This window comes from Lagopus leucura, unplaced genomic scaffold (genome assembly GCF_019238085.1).
Source record: "Lagopus leucura isolate 7727_CA_CO unplaced genomic scaffold, USGS_WTPT01 Super-Scaffold_100022, whole genome shotgun sequence".
Classification (NCBI taxonomy): Eukaryota; Metazoa; Chordata; class Aves; order Galliformes; family Phasianidae; genus Lagopus; species Lagopus leucura.
Genome location: NW_024962275.1, coordinates 6869548 through 6886440, shown reverse-complemented (window position 1 = coordinate 6886440; position 16893 = coordinate 6869548). Strand labels below are relative to the sequence as shown.

The window sequence follows — 16893 nt, the reverse complement described above, 5'->3', positions numbered from 1 at the left end:
GAGTGAGGTTTTATTCAGAGAAATCTCTGGCTCAGAAATAATTGCCATTTGCTGTAATTGGTGAGATGCAGGAAGGGACTAGATACAAGTGGAGTCTGGTGCAATTTTAGGAGATTTGTTACGCTTAGCTCACTTCTATCAATTTCAGTGGCTCAGACGCTTATGACCTGTTGCTCAGCTTATTGTGAAAATGGCTTTTATTTACTGCACTTCCATTAAAAGATGAAATCCATGCATAGGGCTCACAGGGCAGAAAATCACAGTTTACGTCTCAGCTTATCTCCCTTCAGCGGCCTCGGCTCATTTTCGCCCTGGCTCACTCCCAGCTGCTATAAAAAATAATAACAAAAAGAAAAAAAAAAAAAAGATTTCTGAGCAGCATTTGGAGTAGCCAAAGGCTACTGCCTGCACCTATGGGATGGGGTGAGCAAGGCTCCTGCAGCCCACAATTTTTGCAGCACTCCCTCTCTCACTTCTCCACAAGACTGCAGCACCAGGCAATGCACCCAGCCCATGCATCAGCAAGGAAAGCACAAGCAGCACAGATGCAGCTGCTTGCATGCATGCTGCTTTGCAGGGTGGGCACTGCAGTGACCCCAGGGACAGAAACACTCCTGGGGTCCTGTGCAAGGCAGCTGCATGCATCCCCACACCTCCTAAAGCAGAGTTGCTAAGGTTACCCCTCAGCATAGATCAGGAGATGCTGTGCACATGCTGGGGAGGAGGGGAAACTTGAAACAATGCAGAGCAGTTTTAGTGCAGGAAAAGCAAAGAAGCACGCTAATTACTAATGGGACAGTGCCATCACAGCCAGACCCACCAGCCCCTTGGGGAGCTGCTGCCTTCAGATGGGCAATGGGCACACCTCAGGATGCTCTGCCATGTAACATCTCCCCCCACTCACATCTTTCTCTTCCTGCTGTGCACTGAGCAGCACACACTGCTCACTCAGTCAAGGTCACCTTGTAAGCCAGTAGCAAGGGCACAATGCAGAGCCCAGAACCCCTTCAAAGCCCCATTATTCACCAGATGGATCTGAACAAGGCCAAAGCTTCCCTTCCCTCTACCTTCCAACCAACATGCTGCCTTCACCTCCTTCAGCTCCCTCGCCCCTCTGCTCTGTGCTGCTGAGACCTCACCTGGAGTACTGCATCCAGATGTGAGGCCCTCAGTACAACAGAGACATGAATCTGCTGAAGCACATCCAGAGGAGCAATGCAGAAGCGCACCAAGGGATGGAACAGCTCCCTATGAGGACAGGCTGAGAGCTGGGGCACTGCAGCATGGGGAGGAGAATGCTGTAGGGAGAGCTGAGAGCAGCCTGTCAGTATCCATAGGGCTGTGAGAAGGAAGGGGACAAACTCTTTAGCAGGGTATGCTGTGACAGGATAAGGGTGAATGGATTAGTTTGGATACAAGAAAAGTTTTTCACAATAAGGGCAGTGGCACAGGTTGCCCAGAGAGGTGGTAGATGCTCCATCCCCAGAGACATTCATGGTGAGGAAACAGGACTCTGAGCACCTTGCAGGTGTCCCTGGTCATGGCAGCAGAATTGGACCAGGTAGCCTTTAAGGGTCCTTTCCAACTCCAAAGGCTCTATGATTCCCAGCCCCAACCACACTGCCAGTGCACTGCGTCCCACCACCAAGCGCTGCTTTGCAAACCAGTCTCTCCACTTCTCCACTCTCCCCCCCTCCAGAAGCCACCAAGGCAATGTGTCACCATGCTGGTACACGATACACTCTCATATGTGGGAGCAGCAGGCACAGGGAGCCCAGGGCTGTCCCACCCATCACAGCACAGAGGTTGGAAACAGTGGGAGAACATCAGGATCTGCCTAGGTTCCATCGCCAAGCTTTCTAGGAACAGGATAAGCACCGTTCCTGGATGGTGGTGCTGCTGGGGTGGCACTGAGCTCTTCCACAGAAGTTGAAGAGCAGCAGGAATAAAAAAAGCAGCTGCAGCCAAAAATGCAAAGAGATCCCTGGAAATGAAGCGTTTGCCAAGCTTTTCCCTCAAGCTTTGAGGCACCCACTCATCCTCCCCGAGGGCCTGTCAGACTCACATGGCAAAAAATACTCACTGCACACCCACCCGAACCCAAAAGAAAGGACCCTGAAATAAACCTGGAATCCAGGACTGGCAGGAAGACAAAGTTGGGGGTGGAAGAAGAATTTTCGGTGCCTATTTTCTGCTGAAGGAACTGCCTGACAGCACTTCTGCAGCGGGCCAGGGCTCGTGGCCCTGTAACTAGCACAGCCCCCTCAGACATCATAATAGATGGCTTTTAATTACAGGGCACGGCCTCAGAGGCACTGGCTATCTGAGAGCAAGCAACAGAAACTGGAGCTTAACAGCAACACGAACCCATCACCCCACGGTGATGCATTTAGGTCAAGGAAAAGAAAATGCCAAGAAAAGGCACAGATGGGTGTCCAGCTGTGCTATCCGACCCATCACACACCACAGATGTCATCTTCTGTCCTGCTTCCCAGCAGGGTGCACCCAAGGGGATGGCATGGAGCTGCCAGGGGAGGGCTGGGGAAAGGTTGTACCCCAAAGGGCGGTGGGCACAGCACAGCTCCCAGGGCAGCAGGCCTGGAGCTGAGGGAACACTGGGACACCACTCAGACATGGGGACAGGGTTTGGATGGTGGTGCTGCGTGGAGCTGGGAATTGGACCCGGTGACCCTTATGGGTTCCTTCCAACTCGGGGTATTCTATGATCAAGCTGCAGGTGTCCCTGTTCACTAAAGAGAGTTGGACTAGACAAGCTTTAAAGGTCCTTTCCAGCTCCAATGATTCTAGGATCCCCAGTGGTCCCTTCCAGTTTGGGGCATTCCACGATTCTATGACCTGCAGCTCAGACAGCAGAGGCAAAGCAGAGGCTGTGGAGATGGAGAAGTCTCAAGAGAAGTCTCTGGAGAAGGCTGTGAGCTGCTGGGAACTCCTCATGCTCTGCCCCTCCTCACCTTGCAATCACAGCCAGCCCCTACCCCAGCTAAAGCAGCCCAGGGCTGCAGGAGACCATTTCCAGCCTCCCCCCTCCACCCACAGCCCAGATGCTGTCCTTTGGCTAATCCATTATGCAGATGCTTGCTAAACAGCTGTGAAAAATTTGTTTGCATTTGTCAGTTTTCAGACCAGCTTGAACCACAATGAGCACAGCTGCTCCCACCGCTCCTCAGCTCCAGGAGCACCACCAGCACCATCACATCCTTTTGGGCCACAGACAACAGCCAAAGCCCCCACGTGGGCTCTGCCCACCTCTGGGGATGGCCCCGACCCATTCTGGCCAGGGAAGGTTTTGTCAAGAGCTGTCTTTCATGCAGACTTTTTTTTCTTTTTTAAACGTGTCAGTTTAAATTTGCTCTAATACTTTCATCTTCAAAACAGTGTCACGATTCCCCTACAGCATTTTCATAACAATGCTGCCCTTTCTGCTTCAAAATCTCTCTTCTAACTTATTGTTCACACACACACACACACACACAACTCTAAAGCCCTACACTGAGGAGTTGCAATAAAACTGGAACACGTTGCTCTTTGAGTAACGACAACTATTCCTTTCATCCAGCACTAATTAACACAAACACCCCTCCCTGCACAGACCCTCAACCAGCACTCAGAATGGCTGGGAGGCACGGGATGGATGAGAACCAGAGGGATGGATGGAAAGATGAAGAACTGGAGCAATGGATGGAGAAGTGGATGGCTGTGTGGAAAACTGGAGGGATGGATGCATGGGTGATGGAGAACTGGGTGCGTGGATGGAGAACTGGAGGGGCAGATGGAGGGATGGAGAACTGAAAGGATGGATGTGTGGATGGGGAACCAGAGGGTGGATGGATGGGTGTGTGGATGAAGAATGGAGGGCTGGAAGTGTGGATGGATGAAGAATGGAGGGCTGGAAGTGTGGATGGAAGAAGAACTGTGTGGAGCTGCTGTGCGACCCTTGCAGCTTATGCAAGAGGCACAGACCCCTACCACAGCCAAGTGCAAGCAAGCTCCACATCCAAAGGCAGCAAACTCCTGAGAGCTGCACAGAATGGATCTGGTGGCCTCAGTGGACCGTGCTCCTGCTGCAATCCTTCCCTAGGCTACAGACGCTGGTCCCTGAGCAGCTCCCTGACCCTGCAGGTATCAGGATGAATTTGCAAGAAGTTGAGCAGGCTGAGCAACACACTCCCAGCCATCCCAGGGAAGCTGCAGCTCATTCCCCAGCACCCATGCCCTCCAGCTGCTACAGACAAGGTGAGAAGCACCATTACAAACAGCAAAGCTTTTCTTCCATCCAAGCCTTCCCTCACCCAACAACAGCAAAAGAAGAATATCAACACCTCCTGCTTTGCCCTCAGGTGCCTTCAGAACCGTTTTACAGAGAGGCGATCAGAACAAGCAGTGATAACTGCAATCCCACGTTAACAGGCTAGGTTTGCAACTTGAGCCACGTGCCAGCCAGGGCACGGACTTCTTCACTTCCCAGCCACCCTATGGGGTGAGGAGCTGCTGCCCCATGCCAGCTCCACGTAGGACACAGCAATGTGGGACAGCACCCCGCAGGGAAGTGAGGATGGAGCTGCTGCAGATGTGCACCATTCCTGCTGCGGGAAGGGGAGGCTCTGCAAACCAAGATCTGCTGAAAAATGAGTTTAAAATCACTCACAGCACACGCAGCAAGGCTGTGCAGCAACATGTCAAAGAACTTCAAGAGCCAAACGTAGGCCCCCACCAGCAGAGCAGGGACAGTGGAGGAACACCGAAGGGTTGCTCTACAGAGGGAGGGCTCTCACCAAGCACAGCTTTCCTGCAGCATCCCCCAAAGCACCCTGCATCCCCACCTTGCCTCAGGCTGCCCAGCTGGGAGCAGTGCTGCAAACAGGATTTTTTCCGTTTTGCCTTTCAGTGGCTCATTGACACATGCTGTAAAACCCCTCAGGAGGGGCAGGTTTACAACAGCCTGCAAAGCAAGCCTGAGCAGCAGAGACCATCTCCCCAGGCACACACATTCTGGGTAGAGCATTCAATTTCGGGATGCCGCGGGTATCCCCACACCCTAACTCAGCAAAGCCCAAACCCTGCCCTGATGATCTGATCACTGTGATTCTCAGCCCCATTCCCACGCGGCACAGCACACAGTGTGCTTAAGGCACAGCCTGCTGTTCGGTAGCACGGCCAGCTGCTGCAAGAGCAGAGCAAAGCCCAGGACGGTGCAAGCTGCCGCGCAGCAATCCCCCACGCTGGCTGTGAGCAGCCCCTACAGGCAGCGGCCCAGACCTCCCTCCGTGCTGCACACCACACATCCTCCATCTCCCGTGCACCAGGATGCCCTTAACGGGTACGAGAGAAGGCAAGTTCGGATTTTACAGTTTTACAGCATACATTGGAGGAGCGACACAGGATGGGAAAATGCATCCCATAAACTAACTGCTAAACAACGCAGGCTAAGTGAGCACCACTCCAAACCGAAATAGATTTGAGCTAACTTCAGCTTTTCAAGCATATGCCTCTGATGACGGCTTCTTTTAGTGCCATTTCTCCCACTTGCAATGTGGATTTTTGGGCGCTGCCACCAACAACAGAGCTTTAAACACCCACCACTGCAGTTCTGGGGATGCCAGGAGCAGGTGTCACCTTGGAAGGAGATGCAGGGTGACAAGATGTGGTCTCAGCCCCCAGTGCTGCCCCCAAAGCAGCCCCACAGCTGAACTCTACCCTTATGGCCAGGAGCCATTTCTCAGCACTCCCACCTTCCTGGGGCCGCACGGAGGGCACGTTCCCCTGTGAACTCTTCTGCTGCCGACATCCAAAGCTGTTGAAGCCGTGCAAAAAATTAATCCCCACCCACTCCTACTGCCCCCAGGAAGAATATTTCTTCACTGCTTTTGCATAACAAACAGCTGCACCGCTCTCCTTTGACTCCCAGGAAACTCAGGGAAAAACAAGCAGAGCGTAACACTGAGCTGAGACCAGACCCACACAGCTCCCGGGGTGAGGCAGGGAGCATTCGTAGCCATCACCAATGGCATTCCATCACCTGCAGCACAGCACATTTGCAAAGCTCCTCTGGAACTCCTAGAGATGAAAGGTGTGCTGCAAGAGGAGTGTGTTACATCTGTGGGTTTTGTTACAGCACACAGCTCCCAGCTCAGCTTTATTGCCAGAACACAAAGTTCATCCAGAGCCCAGGGGCTGTGTGTGACCACCTCGGCATCACCAGGGATGGGGATGCAGCACCCAGTGGGCTGCTTGTGCAGATGAGACCGATGCCACCCACCTCGCAGCCCTCATGCTGTCTCCCTGCCAAATGCTCCTGTCAGGTCCCCAGAATGCTGCGAGCAGCTCCTCTGCAGCATCCCTCCTCTTCAGCTTCAGAGCCTCATAGCCCAAAGCCCATGCAGGTCAGGCTCAGGGAGCTCTTTGGGAGATGAGAATGAATTGAGACCTATAAATGAGTCTGTGGGTGTAGCTGGAGCCTGCTCTGCCCAGTTTGGATGGGTGAGGGAGGGGAATGCACACCAACCCACCACTCTCTGCCATCGCCTTCCCAACCTCACCCATGGGCACCTCCTCCCAGAGCCCTCCATCCCTCTCCCATGCATTGGGGAGACACAGAGCTCCACTGCAAAGTGACACCAGCAAAAGTGCTGCAGAGAAACCCGGGGAGAAACCCCCCAGACTGCAAGCTTGGCAGGAGGGAGCTCAAACTCCTCCAGTTTACACAGCAGAGAGTTACAGGAGACAAGAAAGAACTATGACTGAAGCAGGCACTGCAGCCTCAGCCCAGCCTGTCCCACCAAGAGATAAGGGAAAAAGAATGCGACCCGAAGCCTCAAAGACAGCAGTACAGCTGACTTCTTCATTGATGTCCTTGGAGACTGCCAGCCTCCTGCATCTCCCCATCCCACACTATAGGGAGCTGCTACAGCCACAGCCAGGCATCCCCAGCCTCGAGCCCAAATGGGACACAACTGAAGAGAATGTGTGTGGAGAGGTGGTGATTTTGCAGGTCAGCACCAGATCCACCGCTGGAATCCCTGGACCCACTGCTTATTCGTCTGCCATTTGCTTTGGGGAGGGTCAGTTGCCACACTAAGTTTACTTTAAGGTCTCTGCAAGCACAGCACCTCCCCACAGGCACATCCCACCAACATCACAGAAAGAAAGGTCCCAGATCCCAAAACCACTGCTCCCCATCCCTACAGGACAGCTGCTTTGAACATGCCTAGGAGCAGCCCCATCAGCACCATAAGCTTCCTAAACACAGCAGTTACCAGGTGACTGAGAAATCTCTTTTACTGCTGATGCTGCTAATGGAAAATTTCTCCCCTTTCTGTGCTGCTTTCAAAGCCAGTCTGGTTTCACGCAGACTTTGTCTTGCACGGAGACAGCGGAGCTGGAGGCACGGAGGGAGGGGTGCAAGACTGGCAGGGATCTGGTAATGAGAAACAGAGGGACTCGTGTCTCCCCCAAGTACATGTGCCTCCCTCCCTGCCAGCCCCTATCTGCCCCATCTCCTTGCCAGAAAGTTCTGCCCAGCAGTGCAGACGCAGGAAGCCGCGACTGCTGCTCACCCCCTCCGCATACCACTCTGCTTCTTCAATACCATTAAGTGTCTCCATACTGTCTGGACACTGGAAACCTTAACCAAATTAGCCGGGACCCGAGCAGCAGCACGAGCATTCAATTCTTTTAAGTGGCACCACTTTTTCAGCTCGTTGCACACAGGCAGATCCCTGCCCGATGCCGGCACAGCGAGGAGGGCTGGTTGAGGTCTCCCACTGCCCAATGCAGGAGGGAAATTCCCAAAACGAGCTGCGCCATGGGGACAGCATTGTCAATGAAAGGCTTCAACCAAAGCATTTCTATTTCCTCCCCTTTTCCCTCCAGCCCATCTGCCCCCATGCTCCACCAGGCATTTTGCTGCGCTGGGAGGTGCTTCTCCAGCCACCTGTGACTGCTAACATATGTGCCAGCAGCATGAGATCAGCCCCTCACTGCTCCCACAGGTGACATCAATCTGTTCCCATCCTGGCTCACACAGACCTGTGCCTGCATTCCTTTCCCTGGCACCAGCACAGCCCATCAGCTCAGGGGGTTCCAGTAGCAGCACCCCATCACTATGGCAGCCCCGAGGCTTGTTGTTCAGCCATCCCAGCTTCACAGCCATACCCAGGGCTTAGAAAGGCACAGGTAGCGCATTTTGGAGGCAGTTCCCTCCTGCACTGAGCACAGGCTGCCCTGGAGAACACTCACCCCCCATCCCAGCCCCAGTGTGCACAGAGAAACCTCCCGGAGAAAAGCACATTTCTCCCTGCAGTAACAAAGCTCACTCCTGGCACACCAACATCCCAAACCCCGCTGCTGCCGTGGGGAGCAGAGGATCCCAGCACAGCCTTCCAGCCGCCAGCCCCGCCGCGCAGCGCTGCCTGCTTTGCTATAGTTAATCTTCTGTTGCCACTAGCTGGTCAACATGGGTACTCTTGGAAAGCAGCAATTCCCCGAGTACAGCTTCCAGTACAGCTACAGATTCCAGTTTGAGCTGGGAATTTCTCTCCTGGAGACAAAACCAAATCCATGCAAGCCCACCTGACCGTGCTGGACGTGCCACGTCTGACTTCGCTTTGGGGTCAGCGCTCATCTCAGGGCTGACCCACCCCAAGGAACACCTCTGTGCCCACAGCCCTCTGGGTGCTATAGGGCTCACACCCCTGCATCCACTGTGGAGGGACCTTGAGCCCAGAACCCCCCTCCCAGGGCTCACAGGGATAAATGCAACCACAGCATTCAGTAGCACTGCAGTGCCACTGCCCTCCCCAGGCTGTCCCCATCCATGCAGATCTGACCTAAACCTCAGGTACTGCAATATAAAAGAAATAAAAAATAGAACTTAATTGACTACACCTCTGCCCAGCAGGCTGTGCACCTGGAGGACCTGCCCTCCTTTAAAGCAGCACCAAAAAGCTCCATTCCCAGCAGGGTTCCTGGCAGCCCTCAGTCTCCCCACCTGCTCCACAAAACCCACAGCTGTTGACAAAAGCAAAGAGCAGCAAAACCCTGCTCACGTCTGCTCAAAAGAAAAAAGGAGAAAAAAAAAAAAAAAGCAGTAAATTCAAACAATCTACAGGGAACTAAGTGCTTTCCATTATTTTAATGCATTCTTATCCCGGAGAAAAAGAGAAGTTCCAAAATGGCTTCGAGAAAAGTTCAGAGAAAAAAAGAGAAGTGCTGGAGGAGCTGCATGGCTCCAGGATGGAGATACCTGCACTGGGATGGATGCAGGCGATACACAGCACCACTCTGACAGCCCCAGCACTGCACGCGGGGCACGCTGCACCACCAAAGCCATGTAAGTAAACCATCCTTATGTAAGCCACAATCGGCTAAGAGCAGCAAACGTCTGCCTGCCTGCTTGCCTCTTCCTCCCTCTATATCCGTGTGCACATTGAGCTCATCCAAACGAGGCACGGAAGCGAACTGCTCCGCTCCCAAATTGCACTTCAGGCAGAGTGCTGCTATCGCATGGTGCACGGCACGGACTGCAGCACAGCACACACCTCACAGCCTCATCGTGCAGGAACAAAGTCAATGGCACACTGCGCCATTCGCAATGTAACACCAGAGGAATGAGAGGTGGGGGGGGGAAAAAAAATAATGCCGCAAAGCATCGGTTGTATCCAAGGTTAAGGAAAGGGCAGGAGGCTGTTTCAGGAAACGGGATGCGCAGCAATTCATAATGCGCTGGTGGAGAAGTTACATTTGTCATCTCCTGCCATCACCGCGCTTTGCTGTGTGATTTTCAAGTAATGCAAGCATGGGGAAAAGGGAGAACCATCCTTTGTGCATCCATAGAGGGAACACATGGCTCAGACCTGGAGAGAAAGGCCCCAAGTGCTGCCTGCAGGCACTGCTGTCACAGCCAGGAGCACTGCGAGGAGGGAACAAAGTTTGGGGCCACACCGGGCCCCCACCACCCCTTAACAGCACAGAGCCACCTCCCACCCAGCAGGGCTCCTGGCTGTGCTTTGCAGCACCCACCAGCTCCAAGCAGCCATTCCCTCCACCCGTCTGCCTGCAAATCCAGCAGAAGTTTTGCACTGCTGCAGATGAGGCTCCAGCTGCAGACCCCCATCCTCCAGCAGCACGGCGGGGCTCAGGACCCAAAAGAGGATAGGTCACCTCCTGCAGCTACAGCACTCAAACCAACCCATACCCATGTCAGGGCAATGCTTTAATGCCTGAAAGAGCTTTGGCCCCGGGATGGAGCAGGGCAGTGTGTGGCAGCAGCACTTGGCAGGGAGAGCAAGGGCAGTGCCCAGCAGCCGCCATGCCGCACATGGACAGGATCACATCTTTATTCCAAATAATTTCACTTCTTCGGAAACCACAATGCCAGCACCGGGCACGGGTTTTAAGAGAGCTCCTTACCACAGCCTCACCCACTGAGCTGCCAGCAGCCCGTGCTCACGCCTGGTCTCAGAGGCACTGAGGAGCCTCTGTCACGCTGGAAAGCAGTGGGACTTCAGCCCTTACACATCTCCCTCTGTTCCAGCCTAGACACCCAGCAGACACATCCAGCAACACACACACAAATGTCAGAAATTTACCATCAATGGGGACTACCAAAGAATTTGGCACAGGGAAGTATTTAAAGCAAACCCAGCTTAGTCAATTGCACTGATCTCCCACCAGCAGCACAATTCTCACCTCCGAGAGCCCACTTTGAGGCAGCAGCAGCTCTCCAGTCAGTCTCCAACCACTGCTCAGTTTAGATGGAGACGGAGCAGCAGGAAACAAGCACCAAACTTCACTGCCAGCAGCCGAAAAGCAAAGCACTGACCCATAGCACAGCTAAGCGTGAGCCTCAGTTGCCACTCCAGGAATGGGAAGAAACACAACAGATTTGAGATATCAGAGCATCCACCACAATCCACAAGACAGACTGTGGGGAAGGATGAGGGCTTTCCCTTCTCAGGACGGCATCCCACCGAGTGCTCTCAGGCCTACACCAGCCATCCCACTGCCCCATTTAGCTGCACTACACCTGCACAGCCCGGGTCTCACATCCGCAAAGTGACAGCGACAGAAACACAGCTTTGCAAGAAACGTGCCTTGTATTTCAGAGAACACACATAACCAACACCCCGGGCAAGAAGAAGGGATTTCTCAGACCAAGCCGTGGTCTCTCTACCAGCAGTCAGTCACAGCAATAGGATTTGCAAGACAAGATCACGTCTCCGATCTATCAAGACACATTTCTCTCCTCCAACTTGAGCTGTAACCTACACTGCACGCAGAGGGGTTTCTCTGCCTTCTGATATATTTAGATCAGTGCCCAATTCACCCTCAGTCCCTGAAGAAACCATGCTCTAATCGGGAAATTCAAGGCAGTGAACCACAAAACTTGTTGTTACTTTTAATCACTGTAAGGCAAACGTCATTCCTACTGCACCCAGCCTTGGGTTCCCACTTCTATTACTTGAAATAGAGCAGCTGGGCTGTGGGGGATTTCAGCGGTTGCGTTGAAGGGAGGCACATGGCAAAGGCAGGATGGAAGAGGCTCAGTTTGAGAAGTGTCACCAACTCATCTATTGCAGGGATTTGCTATGAGGCTTCACAGGAGGGGGGATGGAGGGAGGGGGAGGCACAGCCGGCTGATCTCCCATTGCACCTGGAGGGCAGCGGTCACTGCACGAGGGGACACGGTGCTCAGTGCCCACACAGAGCAGCTCTGGGCACCCACTGCACGCAGCCCAGCTGTGCCGAGCGGCAGCTCAGACACAAAGTTCAGCAGGGATTACCTTATGTACAGATACCAAAAAGCGAGAAAGCCGGTGGCTAAAGAGATCAGCAGAAGCCGTCGGCGCTCTGGCACAGCACACAGCGAGCACTCCACGCAGAATTCTGAGCAGCTCGCTCGGGCTGAGCGGCGCTGCTTACGGCACACAAAGGGCTGAAAGGGACCGAACGAAGCCGGGGCACCCCGACCCCGTGCACCGACACCCAAGCACGGCGATACGGCTATCTGCAGCGCAATCCCCCTCCCCACAAAGGCTGAAACAGGGAGAAAGTCGGCAGATGTTCCGCAACAGAGCCTATCAAGGGAGTTGGACACGAAGCAAGAACGAGCTGAAGAGCACCGAGACGAAGCATTCAGAAATGCGGGCTGCCGAGAAGAGATCCCGGCTCCGCCGTGCCTCCCCCGGGGCTGAGCCCGGAGCTGGGCAGGGAGCGCTGACTCGCAGGGTGAGCACGGGCAGCGCTCAGGCCCCGCTGAAATCCCTCCCCATAGAAAATAACAGCGATATTTCTGCAAGAACAGAGAGAGAGCGGAAAGCCGCGAAGCAACGCCGGGTGCCGTTGCGGGCTGCGGGCGCTGCGGGCAGAGCCGGGCCGGGAGCGGCCGCCGCTTACCGAGGGTGAAGAAGGGCAGCTCGGTGTTATCCAGATCGTCCTGCACGGCGACGCGGCCGGGCAGCTCGCTGCGGACGAAGAGCAGCAGACGGGAATCGGCGGCGGCGGGCGGCGGGGCTCCGCTCCAGCTGATGTCGTTTTCGCGGAGCACCGGCAGCGTGGACACGGTGACCGTCTTCACGCGGCACGGACCGGGGGGTTCCCGCGACGCCGCCGCCGCCGCCACCGCCGCCGCGCCGGGCCCGCCGCCCAGCAGCACCGCCAGCACCAGCAGCGCCGGAGGAACCGGCGGCAGCGGGGCCGGAGACGCGGAGCGGCGGCGCGGCGGAGCGGCCATGCCGGGCCGGGCGCGGGAGAACCGCGGCGAAGCGACGCGAGGCAAAGCGGGGAGACGCGAGCGGCGCCGGGCGCACTGAGCCGCCCCAGCCCGCCGCCGCCGCCGCCGCCCGGCTCCACCCCCGGCTCCGCCCCCGCCCCGCCCCGGCCCCGTTCGGATCCAGGCCCGTCGCCCACCGGTCCCGTTCGCCCGCCGCCCTCCGCAGGGCCGCCCTCGTTTCGCAGCGGGCTCCGTTCTCGCCGTCGGCTTTTCCTCGCCGTAAGGTTAACACGGGCCCCGGTTCCCTCGCTACCTGTAGCAGCCTGCAGGTGGAATCCCGGGCAGCCCGATCCGAGTGCTTGGTGACCGTGCTCACGGCAGGGCGATCTTGAGGCCCCCTGAGCCCGGCTGTGGTCTTGTGATTCTCCCTAGCGCTGTGCCATACCGTCGTGCCTCTCCTGCCATCCTGCTCCAGCACTTCATCCTCTCCCTTCTCCCCATGCCATCACATCTCTCTCCCGTCACCACCGCCCTTTGCAGACCATCCTTTTCCTACTTATCCAGCTTTTCCACGTCTGCTCACTTTCTGGATGTAGCTCATTGCTGCATGTGCTCACAGGCTTATCCTTCCCTTTAGGCTCAGCCTGGCTGCAATAGCACAGAAGCTCCCTGCGAGCTTTTGCTCATTAGCTGGTTGCAGGTGAACAGCCATCAGGTCCCATAGCACATGGAGATGGCTCTCAGTGCTGAGCCTGGGGCAGCCACGGAGCTGACTTATAGCAGATTTTTGACCTGGTCTTTAACAGCCGGCACTGAACTGGGAGGCCAAAATGCTGCTGAGGTCTGATCACAGGTGCCCATATCCATCCATCACACATGTGCCCTGATACCATCCGAGAGCTGGATGTGTGCTTACACCAACCAGAAGAGCTCCAGAGATGTGTGGTTTTGGCTCACGCTCTGCCTTGAGCCACAGCAGAGCCAAGAGGGATGGGAGGTTGGAATTGCAGGGGGGGATGCTGGAACCGCAGAGGTCAGCTGGGAGGCAAACAGACAATTCAGTGGGGCTGAGCCCTGCCCCAACACCAAGAGCTGCCCACGGGTGGGCAGTGACTCACGGCAATGGGGACGGGCAGCCCACAGCAGTTGTGAGCCAATGACTCACAACAACAATTTCCGAGTGACTGCTAATCTACCTGATTTTATTTGTAGATGTACAGATGAAAGAAGATGTCAAAACCCTAACAAAGAGCGCTTAATGCTCAGGCTTATATTATTTCCACAAGCTAATTAAGATCAATTCATCATACGCCTATTGAGGCAAAACAGCCTTCCGAGATACCCAGGTCACTGAGTGTTAAAACCACAACAAGGGCAGAATGGCAGAGACAAAATGCAGCAAACAAACAGCGGGAGCCGTGCCCTGTTCCAGCTCACAGCCCAACAACCACAGCCCCCATGGAGAGCATCCACATGTGCACAGGGAGCATTGGGCTGGGAGATCTGCAACCACGGCAGAAAAGGTTCCCCCACCCATCCTGTTGGTATTATTTTTAAGGGGAAATGGGTAGGTTTGGGACTGGCTGAGGATGCTGTCACTACACACACACATATTTTTTTTGCCTCGTTTTGAAGATTCTGGGAAGGAGCGAGCAAAGGAGCAGCATTGCATAGGCATAGAGAATGACACATGGTAAGACAGTTTGTCTAAAAGGAGATGAGGAGCACTTTTATTTTTTAGAACTGGAAATCCTGCAAAAAAAGAGGAACTATTTCTCTGTAGGGCCATATCCCTGTTGCTTAGGTCTTCTATGTGGCCACTCAGTGTATACCTGCAGGTGTCCCATGCAGAGCAGAGACCTTTCTACACTGCTAGGCAAGGGGAAACCAGGGGAAGGGAAGAGGAAACTTAGGCAAAGGCAAGGAGAAGCCAGGGGAAGGGAAGCTGCAACCTAGGGGAAGGAAAGAAGTCAAGGGGAAACCTCAAGGAAGGCCTTGGGATAACATGTGAAGGCAAGATGAAGGCAGAGGCCAAACTAAGGGAAGGCAAGGCAAAAGCAAGAGGCATCCTAATGGAAGACCAGGGGAAACCTAGGGGATGGATGGGTGCAACCTAGGAGAAGGCAAAGGGAAACCTATGGGAAGCAATGGGAAACCTAGGGGAAAGCAATCTAACCCATGGGGTCTGGATGGAGCCCAGTGGGCACTGTGCATTGATGTGCTGGTTTATTCCTTCAGATTTGTGCTTGTGGCTGAACTGAAGAGGGGAGTGCATCTTCTAGCTTAATCTAGCTGTTCTCTGCTGTAGCATATGGCACTGGACAATGAATGGAATGGATTTTAGGGTGCAGAGTTGGAAAGAGAAGCTTTGGAGACGTGAGTTCATACGCTTACTTTCCTGCTGACTGTCCATCTTTGAGCAAGTCATGAGATAATAGAAAAACAGAGCTGGGAAGGACCTCAGGGGGATGTTCTGTCCGTGCCTCTACCCAAAAACCAGATCAGCACTGTCTGTCTTACACCCTGTGTGAAATCCTCTGTACACCCATTTCATTTTGCCTTAATGCCCACATCAGTAAAGCACAGTTAGCAGCTAGCTGAGATTTCTGCAAGCTCTCCTGTACAAACATGGGCATGATGATAAAGGGGAGCTTTCTTCAAGCCACTGCCTTTAAATAAGCACATTCAGCCTCAATGCAGCCCCAGCGTAAGCACACATCTCAGTTTCTCTGTGGCAAAAAAAGGATTCCACCTGCTTTTTAGTTCTGAAGAATGGAGATAAACACAAAACTGTTTGAAAGCCACCGGTAATATTTGCAAAGTGAAATATTTCTGTCCTGGTTTATAACGGAGGTAATGGATTTCTATTATCCACCCTGAGCAGCATTCAATAGGAAAGCAAATGCTATGAGCAAAGGAAAACACACCACGGCAAGGAAGTTCCTCCTGCTAGGAAGATACTGAGGAGCACTTACTGAACTTTGCTTGTCTTGCAGGAATTGCTGACAGGCCCCATCTGCTGGGGGTGCAGGGGGGAGTGATGGGCTGTCAGGAGGCCGTGGCCCCATTCACACCCAGTGTGCAGCTCAGGGCACACCAGTGCTGTTCCCACCCCTCCATCAGCACATGGAGGCTGGTGTCAGTGCCTGCGTATAGCAAAGAAAATAATTCGATGTTGCTGTAACAGATATAAAAGGTTGCAGAAATGGTATGTGTGGCAATCCCAAATGTGGGTTTTCCAGCACAAAAGCACAGGCTGAGTGAGCTGGGCGTTCCTCAGCTATTAGCTGCACCGGTGGGATGCTCTCAGTGCAGCAGGCACAGCGTACGTGCCGTGCCACCTCTTGTCTGCACCTGCCCACCTTCCTTCCAGCTTTCCACCCAAGCGGATTTCTTTCAGCTGAAGTTTCAGGCGCTGCCTTCTTTCTTATTCCCAAGCTGAGCTCCGGGGTTGGTTTCATCTGTATGATGATATCCCAGGTGGGATTCAGAAACCCGTGATTCTGTTCCTCTGCGAGGAACTTTGTGCAGACATTTTACTGGAAAATGCTTAAAATGCTCAAACTTTCCAGGCATAAAAAAGGATGAGGAGAGAGAAATCATTCGAGTTAAAGGGTCACACATGAAGCACTCTTCGACTTCCAATCCCAGGCGCTGGGTTTCTGGGCACGCAGAGCTAATGCATCTTTTATCGGCTGGCACCGGGGAGGTTATCGCAAAGCTATCAATAGCAGCTTTCTGAAGTGGCTTTCAATTGGCTCTATTACCAAAGAGATGTGCATACAGCAACAGCCATTAAAATGCACCTTGTATTTACAATACACAGAACATCTTCACTGCTAACATGTCGCCAATCAGACTGCCAGCAAGCGGAGAAGAAAGTCTGAGCTGTGGTGTAATCATAGGGCTGTGTTTTGAGTCCCATCAGCATCGATAACTCAGCTTGTCCTGTTGGGAAGGTGAGCTGGTGCTCATAACCACAGCATTGGTGCACTCGGTGCACTTCCTGCCACGTGCTGACATCTTGCAGCCACCAGCTCCACACAGCTCACCCTGCTGCCCCTCTCCAAGCAGCCCTGTGGGCAGAGGGAGGCAGGGATAGCCTGAGAGAGAGCCTCACAGAGACCACTGGAAGGCAACCAACCACTGGAACCAAGGGGGGT

At 54.1% G+C, this 16893-nt stretch overlaps 1 protein-coding gene across 1 annotated transcript in view; it reads right to left on the bottom strand.

Moving 5' to 3' along the window:
• The window catches only part of ASTN2 (astrotactin 2), a 257021-nt gene extending 244270 nt beyond the window's left edge, over positions 1 to 12751 (bottom strand). Inside the window, exon 1 of the mRNA XM_042878916.1 lies at positions 12415 to 12751. Within this exon, the coding sequence (XP_042734850.1) occupies positions 12415 to 12751 (337 nt within the window). The remainder of the gene's footprint in view (positions 1 to 12414) is intronic.
• Between the last annotated feature and the right edge of the window lie 4142 nt (positions 12752 to 16893).